A 22324-nucleotide genomic window follows, 5' to 3' on the forward strand; every position below is an offset into this window, starting at 1 on the left:
CAGAGGCAAACACCTTCTCCTCCCCTCTTCTGAAGGTAAGCAAAGACTGTTTACTAAGACTCCCATAGTCTCAGGTAGCACAGTTCAAATACAATGATTCCTCCATGCTTTCCCACTGTCTGGATATATGCTCAACCACACTGACTTCCATCTACTGAGGTCTCTTTGTAGTGAGTGACCTAGAGAGAAGGGAGGCGAGTGAGGGCAGCTTGTATGGATTGGGATGGGGCCCCAGCCCCACAGTGGTGTGGTTCATGAAGAACAGTACATGGAGAACGAGGCCGGAACGACACACTGAGGCATTGAGGACTCCTGCAAGAAGAGCGCTGAGCAGGTTTGGCTCAGCACAGTCCCCAGTCATTATGTAGCCTAAGGTAATAATGAGTTTACAAAATCCTGCCTTCATAAATGGACTGCATCTCATAGCAATTTAATGTAGTACCACATGCTCCATGGCATTAGAGATACCATACACATGGCTGGAGGTACAAGTCTTCAGGATTGGTTCAATGACTGATATGTTTCTTTTATATGATGGTGTTTTATTTCACACTTTTGCCCTTCCTGCGTAATGCTTCAGAAGCAAAGCGTTATCGTTCCATTATTCATCCAGTTTTCCTCTCCTATACAAGGGATTCTCAACAGAGAAGAGATGTGACGCTTCGGCTTGCCTCCTTTTAGGATTACCTTCACATTAGTGCACACTATGGTGGATTCACATTAATAAAGAAAAATGAAACACAATACTCATGTCATATTAGAGTTCATAATGAATACTTGGTGGCCTTGGAATCCCTTTTCATGCTACACATAAATATTTGAATTGTTCCCTTTCTCCATTGGCTGCACCAAGTATCTCTGGAACTGTGATAGAAATATTTCAAATTAATACAAAAAATAAACAACCTCTACATGATAAACCAAGTGAAGGGGATTGGTTCCCTCTCAGATGGTGGGAGGAGCAGAATGAGCAAGGATCCAATGAGCAGGAAGACCAGACTTTACCAGTCCAGTCTGGGCTTCACGGACAGATTCTCTGGTCTGGATCCAGAATCAAACTGAAGAGCATTTGTGGAAGCCAGGCTACTGGGGCTGGTGTTAAATCTGCCCTGGTGGCCCTTCCACATTTTAATCATTAAAAAAAACCTGGATCAAGCAATCAGTGACTGCTATTAGGCTGCAATTGTTCGTCTCAGGACGTCACGTCAAACACTGTCTGCTCTCATGCAACTCCCCCTCGCCTTCCCCTATTCTTTCCTTTGGGGTCAGTTGCCACTATCAAGTAGAGCTCATCTGGATGGACCTGCCACCCCTTCTCTGTGTGCAGCTCCACAAAGCTGGTGGCACCAACCTAAGTTGGCCTCCAGGGAGCACCTTTGGGGGGGCGGGATCAGGGTTAAGGATGCAGTGGCAGAGCAGGTCCAGGGTGTGGGGCTGGGTGAGATGATGGGCAATGGTGAAGGGTGTAAGTCCAGCTAGTGGGGCAGCACTACTTTCGGCAAGGAAGGGGAGGCTGTAGGGTCAGAACTCCAGGGGGTGGCACCGTCTAGCAGAAAAAAGACCACAGCAGTCAACGGCCTATATAACCTCAAAGCTCAATGAACAGTGTTGATCAGGCTACCAAACAAAGCCAGTGTTTGTGAGCAAATTGGAATGAGCAGCTTTTCTGAAGAGCCGTTATTTTATAACTGTTTGGTAGAACTATCCCTATAGGAAAAATATAACAGCTATGTAGCATACAGAAACACAAGCAAACACAGATGTGAGTGATGGATGTACAGATAACTAAGACTCTGTGCTATAATTACACATTCCTTCCTTGACGATGTGTAGGTGTAAGTAGTAAGCGATGCTTAACTGTGGCTAAAAGCATTTGGAAACAGGAAACAGACATGAATGTTGCTATAGAAAAATAGATTTGAAACAGAGAAACATGCAGTTTGCCACAAACCGTGTCTTTAGAGTGTCCCATTATGAAGAAATAGGGAGAGGCAAGAGTGTCGCTTTTCATGCACATGGAAAGGTTGGAAGGTACCATTCCTACAACATAGGGAGTAAATATCTAGGCTATCACTGGCATTATAGCAGAAGGACAGGGAAAGATCAGCTTAGTTCAAGGGGTTCAAGAATAGAGTGGTGGGATCTAATGTCTTATCTCTAGTGGCCAGGTTTTAGGCAGGTCAGCATGATGCTGATTTTTCCTGCATCCTCACTGTCATTGGAACCTGCTAAAAGCAGACCAAGACTGGCTGAAACGTCACACAGCAGGCTTTTATTTCCTGACCCAAATTTGAAGGTGTGCGATGAAGCTGATTGGCTGTGAGCCAGAGATGAGAGTGCTCTCACACTCTCTCAGGCATGCTTCATGTTCTTTGAGGCAATGTAAACAGGTAGCCAAAAACGAACAAATAGCTGGCTTTAAATATTGCTTTATGTGTGTGACATCATTATTTTTATTTTGCCTTTATTAAGATTATTGCTGATGTTTTGGCTGTGAGGCAAAGGAAATGCTATATAATAATCATCAAATTCTAATGGATGTCTCATTCACAGCAGAGACAGACACAGTAGATACTTCTAACTTGTAGACATGCTCAGTCATATTGGCAGGATGAATACTGCCAGTAGATTCTATTTAGGACCAAAATCTACCACAAAGACCATTACATAAGCACTTTCTAGCTTCTGCCATATGCAGTGCATGATAGTTATCAGCCTTTTTACTAATAATTTTACAGACATTCTATATAGCATCTCCATTGAGGAAGTTAGTTGTTACACACTGATTACAGTCTCTACTCAATATCCACCAGAGAATCAAATACTCTTCCATGATGCTCTTAGGCATTATGTTAAATATGAGAACTGAGTGAAAGGTGTGGTGTTGATATGAGCAGGCTGAGATACCCACCGTATTCGGGCACTTGTCCCGTGCCCCGTTTCAGCAGCAGACGCACCCGTCGTCCGCCAGCCTTGATGAGCTCGATGGCACGGGCGTGACTCATGTCCCTTGTGCTCTCCCCATTTATCTCAATGATCTGATCACCCACCTACACACACACACACACACACACGCATGCACGCACACACACACACGCACACACACACTTATGAGAAATGCTTATGAGGAAGCCAACCTTTGATCACATTTTCTGGCTTCCAAGCCTGTCCAGTAATGCCTTCACGCTTTCCACAAATAAATTACAACGATCAGTTTCATTTAGAGAGAGCATGTGAGAAGAGATGTGTATTCTAGATCCCAGCCTGAGGGCAAGCTGCTACAGGTCAGTTCTGGGCACAGCTGAGGGCGGCGCGCAAGACGCTGGAACACCTGCATGGCCGATCATTTGGAGCGCAAAGGGGAGAGCATGCCGGACTGACCCTCATGCGGCCGTTCCGGACAGCGGGGCCGTCCTCGGCCAGGCGCAGCACAAACAGGTCCATCTTGTACTCCCTTCCTCCACGGATGCTGAAGCCAAAGCCCTTCACACTCTTCTCCAGCTCCACTGTGAAGTAGTCATAGTCCTGCCCAGAAACAAATACACGCACACACACGCACACGAACACATGCACAGGTCATTGCTCTTAGTAATGACCTTCTTTCACTGTCACTCATATAGACCCCTGCATTAAGCTTCTCACAAAACTATTAGAGCTCCAGATTTTCTCCAAAATTTTGTGGTTAAATAACTGTAACAAATATGAACTGTTAAATGTTATTGAGCTTCACATCCTGAGAAAATCTTTCTGTCTGGACCTTACAGCACACTGAGATTTGTAGGCCTACCTGTGGCCTGTAGTCTGGGATAGAATGTTGTCTGTAGTCAATTAGAGGAGGCGGATGTCTGTAGTCCATAGTGGGAGGCTGTCTGTAGTCTGTTGCTGGCGGATGTCGGTAGTCTACTGGAGGCTGTCTGTAGTCCGTGTATGGAGGCTGGCAGATGTCTGGTTTAACGTCCTGTCTGGCTTTCACCTCCGATCTGTAGCTTCCAAAATGTTTCAATTAGAAGAAAGCCTTTCCAACAGCAAATCATATGGTGTTTGTCATTCATAAATTTGCATAACCATACTCCCTCCGTCCAGTGTTTCAGATGTTGATGCAGCATACTTCAAGAGACTGCAAACTGCACTTTCAACAGGTTAGACAATAAGCACTGAGTCTGAAACCTCACGCTTTAGTCTTTTGCAATAAATCACAGCGCACCCAAACCAGGCTACAGAGAAAAGCACTGCCTGCACAGAGATGTCTTAGAGCAGACATCCACAAGTAAATAATTTAGGCTGAGGAGTTAAGAGACATTACACAACAAAGTTAGAGGGGAAAAGACAACCTCATTCCCCAGGGCTCAACTACAAGATTACTGCAAAGGATCTGGTGTATGCCACCAGTGAACCCAGAACATACCGGCCCACTAGTGGAACTAATGTCTCCTGTATTTGGCCTAAAGGTTAGGTGACCCAAAGGCTAATAGAAACTGTCCAGATTTAACCACATGTAATTCTAAATATGTCTGTACAAAGGTATGATGCTAGTATAAAAGTAAATGCCCCCTTTTCATATTTGAAGCAGCAAAATTTGTTTCAGTAATTATACACCAAAATTTTAAAGTAAATGCTCCTCTATAACCTCCCAAGTAAGGATAACGAATCCTAAATATAATAAAAAAGTAAAATATAGAAAAAAAAAATATTTATATATAAATCATACTGACAATGTGGTACACAATACCTGCTATCATGGAGGTAGAGCTGAGGTGGCACTGGGACTGGTACCCCACCAATAGAGGTGAGCTGGACACCTGGGACAACTGCAACAACCGGAACGCCCTGATCCACCATGGAAGCTGCCTGACTCACCCCTGGGCCTGCCTGCACCGCTTCCAAGCTGGGCTGAATCGCAAGCTGGCTCGCCTGAGTCACCACCGGTGGGCTGCTTGGAGCACCTCCGGGGCCTGGCTCTGCAAGCTGTGGCTAGGCTGGGTGGTGGCAGGAGGGCTGGGGTGGACCACAGTGGGACTGTGCTGGGTTGCAGGGCTGGACTGGGCTTGGGGACTGTGCTTCTGAGCCACCAGGGGGCTCTGCTTCTCTGAGGTGGGGGCGGAATGAGGGCCGTTCACATCTATACAGGAGGAGAAGTACGAGACGCTTTTAAAATAGCTAACAGACAAGCACTCTGTGACCAACTACCATTATCTGTGGATGAAATATAACCGAGAAACTGAGAATCAAATAAGACTATTACTAGCAGGTTCATTTAACAGGCAGGGCATTTTATAGCACAAAGGGGAACAATACAGCTGACACACTCATAAAGCCTGCTTCTCTCTGACCTTCCTCGGGAATGATGTGCAGGGTGACAGTAAGGCCTGCATCTTTAATCAGCTTTACGATGTCGGCATGAGGCATGTTGATAATAGACTGACTGTTCACGGCCATGATCCGGTCACCAACTTTCAGCTTCCCACAGCGGTCTGCCGGACTGCCCTCAATGATGCGTCCAATCTTGTGTGGCACCGCTAAAATAAGGCATGCAATAAACATCTCAACTCAGCTTCCATCTTTACAGGTAAAAATGGAAGACTGGGAAACAGGAAAGAACATGTAAAAATGCGAGCAAAACTACACCAAGGCTCTCGATTTTGAATACTTCAAGTTGGTTTGACCTACATTACATGTCAAACCTAAATCTTAGTTACAATACAGTCCCCATTTTTTATGTAACTAGGCCTTAGGTTTTATAAATACCATTTTACAATAATCAAGTATAGGAAGAGGATAGACTGACAGATAGTGGTGGTGTTCTCAGGCCGGTTTAGAGAGCTGATGATGACGAAGCCAAAGCCTTCGGTCTCTTTGCGGTGGATGGACTACATCAGTGGTTGGGCGGCCAGGTTGACCGGACACACCGAACGGCCTCGCGGGAGCTACTCTGATTGGCCGCTGCACCATTCTCCCCACATGCTGCCCTGCAGGGGGCAGTAACCCACAGCTTCAGTGAATGCTCAACAGGCTTTTGCTGAGAGTGCAGAGGAAAGGGGATTTTATTGGTTTTGCGCCACCCACAGTGGTAAGGGAGATTAGTTCATGCAGCGCTGTGGTGCTAGCAAGCTAAATAGATGAGCAGCATGAAGGGCAATTGAGTAGCATGCAATGGAGTGCAGCTGAAAACAGTGTTCCTCAAGTTTTCAGTTTAGACTGTTACAACATGCAGCTGCAGCCATACCAAAAGTAAAGCGACACATATATGAGAACTGAGAAAATAGTATAGTTAAAGAGAAAATATACATTCTCGAAACCATGTTAACATTATTCAAGACAAATTTCCTATGCTTAGAAACTCATACTTGCTTATAAACTTTATGTTCTGTTTAAAAATCGGATATTATATCTGAGCACGTGAAAATCTATATATTTTTTCTCATTAGGAGATTATTGTAAAATTATTATAAGATACAGATCTTCTTGACATAAGAAATATGTTTAATAATTTATAGGCTATTGTAGTAACTTCAAAATGAGAAATTATTAATCAAATAGTAAATTAAATAGATAATTTTTACTGCTTACATTTAAGATGATTTAACTTGCTATAAGACATATTTTTTGCTAACTGCCTCTCACAGTACCTTTCCATGCAACAGCAGAATATAACCTTGTTCATTCATAAAACCAGTTGGTCCTTGATTTTCAAATGAGGGTTTTTTCTGCCCAGCCAAAGACGTGCCAGCATTTTGGTCTGCAGAGGTTATACTGAAAAGAAAACTAAACATATCTGTATTGTTTTGGTGCTGGGTAATTTCAGCTCTCATACCTAGCTGTCTTAGCTAGAGATACAACTGCAGTAACACTACCCTCTGACTGGCAGGCTCTTACTCAATGCGTCGTTGTCTTGCTGCGTTAGTAACACACAGTCATAGCCTCCAAAGGATTACATGTGTACTTATCATAAATGTGTGCAAAACTGACTCACTGTACAGCTCTGTTATTTATCAACAAATATCAATGAATGAACCCACAGCTTAGACCCTGAAGTCAATATGCTCAAATGTCTGGTTTTTAGTGTGAGGTCTGCTTGCCATTTTGGCAAGCTTATAGTTGTTTTGCTTCAAAACCCTCCTTTAACCATTCAGCACAGAGCCAAAACAGGCTGGCAGCAGGAGTCCGAATGGCTCTGCGAGGTACAACGTGGTGCATGTCCTGACCAACCACAGGAACCCCTGCCCTCCATGACCACAAGCTGCAATCCAGCTACAGTAGAATAACTTCACAGTGCAAACTGGCAGGATGGCTCACATTATACTGTTTTGTTTTTAGTCCCTCCCATATACCTTTTCCTTCTAGGAACAGAGCATTAGCCATTTAGAACTGTCGGAAGTGCAGCTGTTCTACACCAAAACTACATCTGCATGTGCTGTCACAGCTATTAGGATGTGAGCATAGCTGATTTTAGAAGGGGAGGGAATACTGAGCTGCTTTTCTATTACTCCAGGACTGTTCTAGCACATACAACAGGAAAGGTCCTGACACTTTAACCATGCATTCATTCATTTATTTATATATCTAGAATCAAGAGTCTGCATATTTTATAAAAATCTATTTTGTTGACATGGTAAATTAAGAACTGAAGTACTGAGTCAGATTTAGTATGATGTAGTCCAGTTCTCACCAGCCTGATGCAGCATCCTTCGTTTCACGGTCAGGGTGACCTGGCCGTTGCGTGCCGCGGCGTGCATGAGGTCAATGACGTATCGATGTGGCCGTCCCGCCACAGGCATCCTGTCCACAGACACCAGCTCATCGCCTGGACGCAGGCGACCATCCCGCTCTGCGGGACTGTTCGCAATAATCGCTCCAATCACAATCTGTGACAAGGAATAAACCATCACTTTATTAGGCACCAGAAAATGCACCAAAGGCAGAGGTTTTGCGGCCCCCAGATAGTGTTCAAGAAATTGTTTAAGATTAAATTCCCCATCAGTAGGCTTTATGTGGAGTGCTAGTCACATCTAGTGTAAGAGGTGCAACTGAGCGGGTAGGCCGTGATAATAAGACAGTAATATGCATGAAAAAGCAGCAAAGATTGCAAGCTAAGCTCTCTCCTACCAAGAGAATCTAGAGGAAAGCAATGAAACAATAATGTATTGTTTTTTTGATGTTGTTTGGTCTACACTGTAAAAGGTCACATCTCCAGTCTCTCTCTATGCTTCGGGCTCTCTCTCTTCTCCTGAGCCAATTTAAGATGAACAGATAAACAGAGGATGTCCTCAGTTTCCCCATACGAGCCTTGTCACGGGCCTCCGGACTCACAGCCTGTACCGCCTCATCTCCTCCCAAAATCCGGAAGCCGAAGCCTGTCTTCTCCCTCACCAGGTGCACCTCCACCTCCTGGTATTCCACACCTGAGAAAGCAGCAGAGTGCGCAGGTCAGTACTGTAGCAGCTCAGCCTGTGGACTTCAGCTCTAATGCCCTGGGCTAGACAGGCTTGAAAAAGCATTGCAATCAGAGGCTTCAAAATAAAACAAAGTCATTGTATTCATTGTACTGTGATCTGTGTTCAACACACATAAACAAGGGATGGTGGGAATAGAATAATGTGGTTATTCAGTGTGAATGCAGACGTGGAAACACAAACACTTGCGTTCACAATTCACACTTGTGTCTCATTAAACAGAAGGCGCTGTAGCTAAGCCCGTTAGCCAAGCATGGATTACAAACTAACTATGACTAGGAAGGTAATCTTTTTATATTATAGCCAACCTGCTGTATGACTAACAAACATAGTTATAGTCACCTTAGTCACCTTACATAAATAAATAAACTTGAAACGAAGAAAATGTCATTAGTAGGGAAAATCAGGCCATACTCCAAAACAAAATCCCAGGTGAACAACACCTGGATTCAAGATGCATTAAAGGATCTCCCCTCACTTATGTACAGCACATACACTCACCAGCACTTTATTAGGCGTTTGCAAATATCTAATCAGCCAATGACATGATAGCAACTTAATGCATTAATGCATGTAGACATGGTCAGATGACCTGCTGAAGTTCAAACTGGGCATCAGAATAGGGAAGCAAAGTGATTTAAGTGACTTTGAACATGGCATGTTTGTTGGTGCTAGACTGACTAGTCTGAGTAGATCAGAAATTGCTGATCTACTGGGATTTTCACTCACAACCATCTCTAGGGTTTACAAAGAATGATCAGAACAAGTGAAAACATGCAGTGAGTCACACACTGGGTGAAAATACCTTGCTGCCACCAGAGGTGAGAGGAGAATGGACAGACTGGTTTGAGCTGATAGAAAGGCAACAGTAACTCAAATAACCGCTCATTACAACTGAGGTATGCAGAACAACATCTCTGAATGTGCAACACATCAAACCTTGAAGCAGATATGCCACTCTTGTCAGCTATTAACAGGCATCTGAGGCTACAATTTACATACTCACCAAAATATGGCAATGGAAGATTGGAAAAACGCTGCCAGATCTGATGAGTCTCGATTTCTGCTGCGACATTCGAATGGTAGGGCCAGAATTTGGCATAAACAATATGAAAGCATGGATCCATCCTGCCTTGCATAAACAGTTAAGGCTGGTGGTGGTGTAATGGTGAGTGGGATAGTGGCACGCTGATGTAATGGCATACTCTGGGCCCTTTAATACCTTAATACTTAATTGAGCCACAGCCTACCTGCGTACTGTTGCTGACCATGTCCATCACTTTATGACAATAGGTGTGTTGGTCATCTTCTGATGGCTACTTTCAGCATGTGCCATCATCTCAAACTGGTTTCTTGAACATGACAATGAGTTCACTGTATTCAAATGGCCTCCACAGTGACCAGATCACAATCCAATAGAACACCTTTGGGATGTGGTGGAATTGGAAACTCGCATCATGGATATGCAGCTGCATGATGCTATTATGTAATTATGGACCAAAATCCCTGAGAAATGTTTCCAGCATCTTGGTGTATCTACACCTCGAAGAATTAAGGTAGTTCTGAAGGCAAAATGGGTCCAATGCTGTACTAGCAAGGTGTACCTAATAAAGTGGCCAGTGAATGTATGTAGGTCACCTAGCATGATATGCAATGCAGTTCTGAACCTTATACTTCAGTACAGGCCAGAGCCATGCTGGTACATATGCAGTTAAATATAGACTAGCTATCGACTGGGAATTCAGCAAAGACAGATGCATTAGGTATTGAACTCCGAAGTATATGACATATGCTTCATAATACAGCAAAACAAATTGCAGCATAATCTACTTGCCTGTAGAGTCAGTCAGCATTCGTGGTGGACCAGGCTCTGGAAGGGAAATAATGAGCAGATCCTAATCAGAGAGTCTTTATGCCACTAAATGGTGGCTCTATGAGAATGAATGGCCTAAATTGGTATTCATTCACACACAATTACAACAAGATGTGGTTATGAACTCCTCAAGATTACATAATGACAGCAGAATTATTTCTGTACAGCAGGATGAATGTGTGCTGTAATGACTTCAGCAGAGGAAAACTGGACATATCGAAAGCTAATGCTAAAATAAAAAGTGAAAATAGCTCACATTTTTAGCTATGTAACACCAGTTTAGTGGCGACACCGGTTTAGTTGTGTAACACCACTGCTGGAAGAGCAGAGTAAATAGGCAGCATGGTAATCTGATGTGGTCTGATGTTTGTGTTTGATGTTTTGTGGCCTTGGAGTGGACGTGGGGTTTGTGTGTGTGTGTTGGGCGGGGGGTTCGGCCCCACCCTGTACTCCTGTGTGTGTTCCGTGAACATATATGTTCAGCAGATTTACAAGGTGCAGGTGCAGCTGATTTGATAACCGCTCAGCCACAGCTATTAATATAGGCATATTCCTGAACCACCCTAATCAAAATCTTGAGAAAGTGTTCAGACTTACGCCTGCTCTCATAAATGGCGCGGGACTTCTCATAGAGGTCGTAGGGATCGGGTTTGCCCAGGTGGCCCCCGTCGGCGTCGGGGTGCAGTGCCTGAATGGGATGGGGTGCGGCTTGGGAGAGGCTGGGGGCCACCAGGGCCGTCTGGGGGCTTCCTTGAGGGTCCCACTGCAAACACATGACCAATTATGTAGGTCATCCTATGAGTTTTAAAGCTGTCTTCAGGACTGGGGCATAGATTATTTCCATGTTTATCTTCCAGTTACCCCTAACTATGTTTAAAAATGCATGAATATGTTAAACAAAAAATCCCTGAGTGGAAGCAAGGCTTATCTAAAAGGTGAAGAAGAATTTGAAGCATGAAACACATAGATTGAGTAAAAAGAAAATAATGGGCATTATTGCAACTTACTGCAACATACCAATATTTATATGTAGTGCACACTATCTGGCTCCAAGCTATAAAACCAAGCTAAGCATCGCATTTTATTGCATGAGACTACTTTTTCTTCTGACATTGTTATAAATGTCACAAAAATACACAAGATCTATACATGCGCACGTGTGTGTGTGTGTGTGTGTGTGTGTGTGTGTGTGTGTGTGTGTCTGTGTGTGTATGTGTCTGGGAAGATAAGCAAGCTGAGTACATTAAGTGCACAGTAAAGGTGAACTTATACATTTATCCCTTTGCTCTCCATTAAAGATCTTAGCAGAGTGTAGAGATCTGGCGCTCTCTGCAGGAAATGGATTGGGGCACTAAAAAGAGTGCATGTGAAGTGTGTTGGGAGAGCAGCAGCACCACAGCCAGAAGCCCCAGGCACCGGGAAAGCCACTCCCTGTTAGTTTACCATGCCAGTCCCATCTGCCTGCTAATGCTACCCAGACTGGGATCTGAACCAAGCAGAACAAGGCTGCCCAAAAACCCGGCTTTACGCCATCGTGTTCTTTCCTTGACATGAAAGCGAAAGGTTAAAAGAATATCCAGATCCTCCTTATGAGTGATCTCACAATGCTCGCATTAGATGCTCCTGGGGATGCAGGGTTGGATTAATGAAAGGCTCACCGATCCATTTCAGCTATAATAAAACACTGGAACATACTACACCATAATCCATATCAAGGAGTGATGAGAGGCGAAGATCACAATAAGACACGGCTCGCTTTCAGATTCGGTGGAGATGCAAGGCTGAGAAGAGGTTGTTCATGGTTTGGCAGAACAATTCACTTCCTATGACAGCGTGATAAAATGGGGAGATCTCAGGGACAGAGGTAGAGGAATATCAATTGAGAACCATCTGCATAATCGCTGGACTTGGAATAATTCCTCTTCATGACAAATACATTCTGCCCTCTTACAGACACACACACACACACACACACACAACCCACTACAGGTTACAGGGCTTTGTTTGCTAACGCAGGGACAAGGGAGGCATACTGATTTGGCAGACCACCCACAGTGACTGCATTAATGTGTCTGTCACCCTGTTCATTTTCCTTTCAGATTTTATGAAACCTGGTACAGTAGTGCAGGCAGGATGAAACTAACCTGCTGTGCCTGCAGTGTAGGAAGCAATTTGGCGCTTAATGCATACCTAAGATCAGCACTGTATTGTCTTTTAATGGTCAAGAAAAGGCTTTTGGGAGGAAGGGATGGCCCAAGATCAGGGGTTAAGAGCAACCTGCACTGGGGTTCAAATGCTACTCTACAGAAAGACGTGACTTGATCCTCAACCCCATGAGATCTTTCAGCACTGTCAAGAAGGGTATTTGTATGTATATTTCCATACTAATATGAGAACTGGAATTATTTCCCAGTAACCACTGTAAGTGTATTTGTTTTTTGTTGTGTTTTTATTGTTTGATGGTTTCTTGTATTATTAGCAGAATTTCATTTTGTAAAATGTTGATTTGAAAACAATATCCAAAATACACCATGTGAACAAAAGGATGTGGAAACCTAACCATGAGCCTTCAAACAACTACATGAGCTTGTGGGTCATCCCATTTCAAAACTATGGATGATAATATGGTGCTGGACCCCTCTCCGCAGCTATAACAGCCTCCACTGTTCTTGGAAGGCTTTCAACAAGATTTTGGAGTGTGCCTTTGAGAATTTGTGCCCATAGAGGCAAAAAAGCTATTGGGAGGACAGGCAATGATAAGAAGGTTGGATGAGAAGGCCTGGCTTACAGTCGACATTTCAATTCCAATTCATCCCAAAAGTGTTCATTGGGGTTGAGCTCAGAGATCTGGGCTCTGTGTGGGCCACTGTAGTTCCTCCACAACAAACTCATCAAACCATGTCTTTATGCAAGTCACATTGTGCACAGGGAGACAGTTATGCTGGAACAAGCACAGCCTTCCCCATACTGTTGCCACAATGTTGGAAGCATACAATTGTCAGATTGGTCTTTCTATGCAGAAGTATTAACTTTACACTTCACTGGAAACCAGTGTGCCAAGTCCAACCCCTGAAACAGCCTCAGCCTCATGATCCCTCCACCACCAAACTTTATTGCTGGCACTATGCATATATCCATTTGGTCACATTCTCTTGGCTCCCACCAAACCCAGATATGTCCATCACACTGCCAGACAGTGAAGCTTGATTAATCAGTCTAGGCCCCAGAGTTCAGTGGCCGCATGCCTTAAACCACTTCAGCCAATACCTGCCCTTGTGCATAGTGACTGTAGGCTTGTATTCAGCTGCAAGACCATGGAAACCCATTTTATGACCCATTTTTATTTATGAATCCTGATACACAGTTCATGTGCTGATGTTGCTTCCAGAGGCACTTTGGAAATCTGGAGTGAGTGATGCAATAGAGGATGGGTGATTTTATGCACTATGTGCTTCAGCACTTAGCGGCCCCAGTCTGTAAGTTTATGTGGTCTGCTGCTTCGTGACTGCAGTTGCTCCTAGATACTTCCATTTCACAATAATAGCACTTTCAGGTGACAGGTACAGATCCATCAGGAAAGAAATTTCAGACACTGACTCGCAGTGGCATACTATCACTGTGACAGATTACTCACTGTCCCCTTCGGTATTACCCATTCTACTACCAATGTTTGTCCATGGAGACTGCATGGCTATGTGCTTGAATTTTTACACCTGTTAGCAATGGTTTAACTGAAACACCTGAATTAGGGGTAACCACATATCTTTATATATAATATAGTGATTAGTGATTATAACTTTATAAATAATATATAGTTATATAGTGTAAAAAATAATTTTAAAAATAATATTCAGAAATGTTCTGGGAATGAAAAGATTTATATTTCTATAGCACAACGTAAAAAGAATTACCCCTCAAACAGAAAAAAAAGAGAAATTTTTACCATTCAATTTAAAATGATATATCGAATAAGCATAACTGTACTCAGTCAACCTTTCAAATTGAAACAACAAAAACAACAACAACAACATGGGGGGCCTTGAGTCTACTGAGCATGTGCAGACATTCTGGGTTTTTACCAACCATAGGCAACATTTCGCTGGCAGTCACTTAGCTAGCTATATAAGTGGGTTAACAAATTTTACTAGTAACTCATCAGTAATTAATGTTTTTTTTTTTTAAATCTGCAAGTCACCAATTGATAATACAGAGCCCCTAAGGGACAGTGGATAAAACAGCATTGCATTCCCTCACAAATGTTTTTTATTCCCTCACAAAGTTGTGCTCTAATGAATCCAACTACACTTCCTAGACTATAACAATCTTTTCTTCTACAAAGTCCTATTGATATCAGTAATGGTTTCAGTTTGTGCTCACTAATAAAAATCATGTTTGATTTGAGAAGCGATACTGGATCTCTTTATTTCAATCCAAGACCAAAGTTAAATTCAATGAGCTACTCCATACGCAACAACATGGAGCATATCGTTAAAAAAATGAAATTTTAAAAAGGTGCTGGCAAATGTATTGCATTCCCTTGCAAAAAAAATTAGCATTCCCATGCAAACAGTTTGTGTTGACCTGCAAATGCTTTTGACTTGCTCTTTAGGGATTTAGACCCAAACATTTTTAAAACTGCTTTGTGACAATGCATATTGTATAAATCACTATATAAATAAATTTGACTTTGTTTTTTCTTAAAATATCTATATTAGAAGTATGGAACAGCTCATTTAATTTTACTTTAATCTTGACTTGAAATATAAAGATATAAGCATTGCTTCTTAGAATCAAACATGTTTATGCAATAGTGTTGTTACCACAACTTCCCTGCACTTTAAATAATCCAAGTTCACATTTTAGGTGCAGTTGCACCTTAAAAAATGTTTAAATTGGAGAGGCTTGAAAATGTTTTACATATATGCACTTCTAAGACAAGGGAATGACAGTATGAAGCAAAATACATGGCAATACATCCCACATTAAGATTTAGGTCAAATTTAGCCCATTTAGGACACTGGAAAATGTGAACATTTTAGATTACCTGTTTGGTGCCATCCCAGGGGGAGAAGTGCCCTAACAAACAGAAAAGGGGGAAAGAAAGAGAGAGAATCAGGGAAAGAGAACAAGAGACATGGATTAAATCAGAGAACTGCTAAATTGTCATTGCCATCATATGCAGAACTAGGCATTGGTTCTCCAAGTCTCAGTTCTCCATCATTTCTGTTGTTCTTGTTTGCCTGCACTTAGATGAAGTTAATCTGTTGCATTTATTTGTGAAAATTGCATCATTAGCTTCAGGGCCCAGCTTTATAATTCATACAGAGATTTACTGAGTCTTGCATGCTGTCCTAAGCACAGTTCATTGAGGGGGGGGGGGGGGGGGGGGGTAGCAGTCCTTATTGCTGCAGCTTCATATGCTATACAGCAAATCAATGCTCGATGAATGCAACAGAATAAAAAACAAAGCAATGGCAAATGAACTGAGACTCATGTGGCATGTCTGAGTGCAGTAAGTAAGTAGAGTGGAGTGGGGCTTGGCAGGTTTTCTCCACCTCAAAGTCTGAGCAGTTCAGAGGGTGGAAATGGAAGTGGTAGCATCTGAAACCTCCTCTTAACTCCTCTATAGAGAGGGCTAAGGCCAGTTCAGTGCTAGGAGGTGATTTGGCTCAGGCCAGTATAGGGGTGCTGGAGGTTTTTACAGCAGACAAGTTCAAGTCTATCTGTCTCTCTCGCTCTCTTTCACACACACACACACACACACACACACACACACACACACACACAATTAAGGTCAAAATTAAATATGGACTATTTTTGCTAGTGACACTTTAAATAAATATAAACTACATGTGAATTGTATTTCTTGGGTCCTGTACATGAGTGTGAAATACACTGACATGCTGAACAATCTCTACAAAGATCAACAGCTGACAAAGGTTTTAACGCCTTTCGGGTAATTACGCCGGATATGCAGCTGACATTTGTGAATGCTCCTGTGATTTAATTAAAGCTCATGAAAATCACAAATTAGAGAGCTAACAGAGGAGAGCATGCCATGTTTTTATCAGAGATCTGAGCAAGACTCAGCATCTTGGTCTTTCAAACCAAGTACCCCATCACTATGCAACGATCTGTCTTGGGGTCCATGGATATTTATGAAGTACATAGCTCTTTTTGTGTGTGTGTGTGTGTGTGTGTGTGTGTGTGTGTGTGTGTGTGTGTGTGTGTGTGTGTGTGTGTGTGTGTGTGTGTGTGTGTGTCAGGAGGAGGCTAGAGCAGGACATTTGTATGCCCACTTAAACTAACAGGATTACATCAGAGGCTCCCTGACCAGAATGGAACTTGGCATGGCTAAGAGCTGAACGTGAAGCCTTTAGGAAAATATGAATTTCTGCCAAACAAAAGAGACTCCTTTTCCCTTCAACACAAGCTTATACAAAATATATTTGAAAAACGACAGTACGTACTTGTTTTTACATAAACAAAATCTTTATCATTACTACCTCTGATACTTGACATGTATGTTATTCAGTTCCTGTAATGCAATCTGAACTAGAGTTGAAAGAAAGAGGGAGGTATGATTAAAATTACACACAGAAAATGTTTATCTGCCTCAGGTCTTGGGTTTCACTCATATTACTGTCAGTAAGACTCTTCCCGCCTCCAGTCAATAGCTGGAACAGAGCAGCAGCCTGTCACAAAGTGAATCATCTGGGATGGGGAGGACACTTCCTGAGTGCAGACAGCACTGAGTGACAAGCGCTTTCGATGAGATCTGAGACCGAAGGGCTGGGGAGCTGTCCGACGTGCTGAAATGTCACGGGACTAAGGGGGGCTGTCCATGGTGCTGAAATGCCATGGCCCCAGTGATCCTGCAAGCTCTCTGCCGAGTCAGGGGAATGGACCCATCAACTCGTACCTGCCTCTTCTATCATAACAGTGCTGACAATACCCATCATAAAGAGTGTACTCAAACAGAAAGGTTAGAATGCTAGAGCGAACAGGATGGTAAGAGAACAAAAAGACCAACAGGAAACGTTTTATTACCCCCCACCCCACCCTAACCCCACCCCCACAATGCATTGCAAAAGGATTTGAAGCATAGTAATTCCTGAAAATAACCATATTGATTAAGATTAATTATTATCATTCATGTTAAATGATAATCATATCAAATTTCTACAAGTGCTGCTGAATTAGCCATAACCAATTCTGACAAATCCCTTGAACAAAACAGATTAGCATGCTGTGATGTGTCAGTCCACAATTGGCTGATTCTGCAAACATCCCATTTTTTTAATGAACATCTGCATTCTCATTGGTACAGAGTACTGTCAGCTTGTGGTGTGTGGCTCAGTGTGAGAGCTGTGCGCTAATCGCGGCGCTGAAGAGAGAGAGCTGTGAACATGGCCAGCACTGGATGGGACATTGGATGCATGCCTGTGCTGGAACTGAATGGCCTCACAGTCAGCTTGTGAGTCAGACTGTCTCTCACTGGCTTACTTTAGACCTCACTGCGTGTATATTTTAGAGGTCGTCCAGGGGTATAGCTTTCAGTAAAATGGAGAGAGAGCAAGTGAGGGAGAGGGAGAGGGAGAGAGAGAGAGAAGGCAAATGCTTATTGGAACGTAGCCCTCAATGCAGCTCCATGCTGGAATCAGACTGATGACTGATGCATATGATCATTTTACTCACTTTAATGGTTAAGATGGTGCATCATTGTGAGACAGTGGGAGTCAGTATGAATGAGGAAGACTGAGCCTTGTACGACTGTTTTAGTTTCGATCTGTTCCAGAGTGATTGTTCACTCTGACATGAAGGAAAAGGTCAGACATATCACCTAGGCAAAACTAGACTTTCTGCCTGAACAGGATCCAAGTGTTCCATTAAAACAATAACGTTGCCTCATTTCAAAAGCAAAATGGGAGTTAACGTAAATAAGGTAATTCCAATATCAGCATCATAAGCCTGTGCAGTAAAGTGTTTCATTAAAATCAATTTTAATGAAATATGAACATTTTAATGCAGACATTTTTTCAATGCAAACATTTCAAATTAGCAAATTATTTTGGCTCAAATCAGAAAATGCTACAAATCACCACCTGCAACTGGCAAGGTGTGCTCTGGACTTTCACCAAAGGCTTAACTTAAAAAAGGCAACTGATTCTAAAATGATGCCATGGAGTTTCAACACACACATAAATGCATGCAACACATGCACACACCAAGACTGACAAGGTACTAGTGTGAAAGAAGAGAAGTGAGCTGCATTGCATGCACCATCCTCAGACAGCCTCACATCAAAAGAGCATCAGATAACAAAGAACATACAAACAGGATTAAAATCCTCAGGTGGGACATTAATCTGACCACCACCATACCACATGAGTCAGTTGTACAAATTACAGAAAGAGGAGCATTTGATTTAAAAAGCCTAGTTAAAGAAGTTAAAGAACATAAAATAATTTGAAAAAAGCCTAGTTTCACCAAGCCACCAACCACTGCACATCTTTCACACAAGTGTTAACAGTACGACATCTGAAATGCTTGGAAATCTCTGAAGGAAGTATAGAATTTGAGTGTCTTTTGTGTCTTACTGCTTTGAAAAATTCATCAGTTCCTACAGTCCTGCTATCTTTCAAGTTGTCTCTTGCATAAAATGTAAAACAATTTACCCGCTTTGTGCTTTGCACTTGTTAATTATAGCCCCAGCTAACAATAAACGCTAAATATGAAGTCCCTTGAATTTCGAGTTTATGCACATTATTACCACAATGGGGAGGTACTGACTTGTATAAAACCCCAAACATTAAGAAAATATAACAATTATTATATATTTTATTCCTCAAGAGCTAGGGTTGTGTTAGAGAAGTTACTAAAGTGTGAAAGAAATAGCTGATATATTAAAATGAGACTTTTATGTTACATAACGAGCATTGCCAGCCAATACTTATAATAGTATGGTTTCATCAGAAATGGCTCCAAATATGAATTATGGACAGATATTGACACGAAGAGACTGCAAGTCAATGTAATCATTGCACTAGTTCAGTTGCGCTTGTTTAAAAAATTCAGTCTTCAAAGTCCAACTGTGAACCACAAGAGGTTGTTGAAATAAACACTAAATAGCCAAAAGTACATGAACATCCTTCCTAATTACTGAATTCAGCTATTTCAGTCACACCCCATGCTGACAGGTGTATAAAACCAAGCCACATAGCCATGTCATCTCCCTAGATAAACACTAGCATTACAATAGATCATACTGAAGAACTCAGTGACTTTAAAGGTGGTACTGTTGTAGGATGCCACCTTTGCCACAAGCCAGTTTGTGTAAATCTCTGCCCTGCTAGACCTGCTCCGGTCAACTTTAAATGATATTAATGTGAAATGTGAAAGTGTCTAGGAACATCAACAGCATAGTCACAAAGTAATATACCATGAAATCCACGGAGCATGGCTGCCGAGTGCTGAAATGCGTAGCCTATAAAAATCACCCATCCTCTGTTGCAACACTCACTACAGAATTCCAGACTGCCTCTGGAAGCACCATCAGCAAAGAACTGTGTTGAGCTTCATGAAATGGGTTTCCATGGATGAGCAGCTGCACACAAGCCTAAGATCACTATATGCAAAGCCAAGCATTGGCTGCAGTGGTATACAGCATGCCAGCAATGAAATGTCAACCACAAGCCAGACCTTCTCATCCAACATCAGTGCCTGACCTTCCAAAAGCTCTTTTGACTGTAAGGACACAAATTCCTACAAACTCCAAATTCCTGTAGAAAGCTTTCCCAGAAGACCAGAGGCTGCTACAGCTGCAAAATGGAGGGCCACCTCCATGTGGTTTTGGATTGGGGTTTCCAAGCATCTTATAGGGATGAGGGTCAGGTGTCCATATACTTTAAGCTATGTAATGTACATTTGAATATACGATGGGATACCAGTGGATCAGTCCTGTTATTCACAGTGAATATAAGCCAGAGGATAATTTCTCTTCACTTTCTTCTCTGTGCACTGTAATTCTCTGTATGGGTATACCCATATGTATTTGTTTCTACATAGAATATTCATCATTGTTCTTTTATTATTCTAGATTTGTTAAAAATAACACCACTGTAAATCCACAGATGCAGGATAAGTGATTTAAAAGCAGGAACAGGAGAAAGGATTTAAAATATTATCTAGCTGATAAATATGCCTGTTGCCTTGCTAACAGCAGTTTTTGTTTGCAAGTATTGAACAGCAAAGATTCATTTTTTAAAGTGAGCAAAACAACATTCTAGAGCAATTACAGTAATATTACTCACAAATCACAAATATCCTGAATATCACTAACACTTCACACACTAGAAAATTAGAATTAGTCTCCAACACCGCCACTAGTTAATGTGAGTCAAGATAATCATTACTGGATTTAATCTACCCAAATAGAGACTACTTACAAAATGAATTGATTAAGAGTAGAACACCAGTTGCTTTCATAGGCACCCACATGTTCATTACAGTTTTCATTACTAACTACTTCCAATGTACCTTTAATTTATCTAGCTAGCTAATGCACAGATGCACTGAGGCAACGCACACATTTGCGGTTCAAAAATGGGACTTAGTGAGTCAGTGAAAGTTGGCCAGCCCACTACACGGTCAAGCAAAAAAGAAAATGTACTCAGCAGACAATTTTGAAATGCATTCCTCTACAACTGTATATAATATGAAATAGTCAGTAGCAAAGTATCTTAAAGCATTTGTTCCAGATCTCCAAACATCTTGAGATCCACCTAGTTAAACGAAGACATTAAATCCAAAATATTTTAAACTTCTACTTTAAACATCAAGGACAATTGAGAAAACAACAGAAGAGAGTCACACCTGTTCCTCCACCTCTCTGGATGATGAGGGTAGCATCTGTGCCCACGGGGCAGTCCTTCAGGATCTGCACCACCTGGGAGTGGTTGAGACTCTGCAGGCCCTGCTGATTAATCTCCACTATAAGATCTCCTTCACACAGGCCAGGACAGCCCTGGGGCTCCAGCACCTAGCAGACAATTTTCTCATAAACATCATGTTTTCAGTGGAGCGTGTTAATATGTATGAAACGACAAAGCAGCTTCCAACTGTGCGTAAAAGTATGCAATAGAGTGTAACAAAACACTTATGGCAGGAAAGTGTGCATTCAAGCACCTGTTTTACTCGCTGGCCGGTAGGACTGTCTGCAATGGTGAAGCCAAAGCCCTCTGCTCCTTTGGTCATGGTGAGGCTCAGAAGCTCTGGAGGGACTTGTGCTCCTGCTGTCGCCCCGGACGATGATGCCATGGAAATGCTGTCATCAGGCGGAGCTCCTGTGGTGAGGGAGGGTGGCTGAGAGCCATCCAGGTGGGTGTCCCCAGGGTGGGAGGTCTGGGCCAGACCCTCGCCATGCTCGGCGACCAGTCGGCCGGTCAGAGACATGTACTCCATATAGTTGTCGTAGGTGTTCCGTCCATTGAGCAACAGAGAAGTATCCACCAGGCCCAGGGGCGGCACAGTAGTGCTGGCTGATGGATCCTCGGGGTCATAAGGGAGCGGGTAGCCTCGGCACAGCACGAGGGTCACACTCTGGCCAATGGGGACAGACTGGAAGAGCTTGACCACATCTGCATGTGTCGTGCCTAAGACACAGATGTCATTGATGTAGACAATGACATCACCTGCGTGGACAAGGAAGTAAATAAAAAACTGTTAAGGTTAAAATATTTATACACAAAAACACACACACACAATTTTTAGCATATATCAGACACTGCTGTACAGGCACATAGTGGAAATTCATTCCACCATCTGGATTCTAGTACAAGAGTCTTGGGGCATATTCTCTGTCTCTTGCAATGGTTCCAGAAATGCTGTACTTGAGACACCAGGGTATGAGATATGATGCAGGGTGAGACAAATGCTTTCAGGTAAGAACTGCCAGGTCCATTTGTGGCTTTGTAGGCAAGCATCAGGGTTTTAAATCATG

General features: G+C 42.6%; 1 protein-coding gene across 1 annotated transcript in view; it reads right to left on the reverse strand.

Moving 5' to 3' along the window:
• Nucleotides 1-1457: 1457 nt before the first annotated feature.
• The window catches only part of magi2b (membrane associated guanylate kinase, WW and PDZ domain containing 2b), a 66992-nt gene continuing 46125 nt past the window's right edge, over nucleotides 1458-22324 (reverse strand). The window contains 17 exon segments of the mRNA XM_035532334.1: nucleotides 1458-1546; nucleotides 1952-2040; nucleotides 2912-3050; nucleotides 3382-3525; nucleotides 3788-3980; nucleotides 4730-4944; nucleotides 4947-5119; nucleotides 5331-5516; nucleotides 5786-5923; nucleotides 5926-5961; nucleotides 7667-7862; nucleotides 8308-8399; nucleotides 10285-10320; nucleotides 10921-11086; nucleotides 15368-15399; nucleotides 21199-21364; nucleotides 21511-22016. Coding sequence (XP_035388227.1) covers nucleotides 1490-1546; nucleotides 1952-2040; nucleotides 2912-3050; nucleotides 3382-3525; nucleotides 3788-3980; nucleotides 4730-4944; nucleotides 4947-5119; nucleotides 5331-5516; nucleotides 5786-5923; nucleotides 5926-5961; nucleotides 7667-7862; nucleotides 8308-8399; nucleotides 10285-10320; nucleotides 10921-11086; nucleotides 15368-15399; nucleotides 21199-21364; nucleotides 21511-22016 — 2564 coding nt within the window. The 3' untranslated portion in view covers nucleotides 1458-1489.

This window comes from Electrophorus electricus, chromosome 12, assembly GCF_013358815.1.
Source record: "Electrophorus electricus isolate fEleEle1 chromosome 12, fEleEle1.pri, whole genome shotgun sequence".
NCBI classification, from domain to species: domain Eukaryota; kingdom Metazoa; phylum Chordata; class Actinopteri; order Gymnotiformes; family Gymnotidae; genus Electrophorus; species Electrophorus electricus.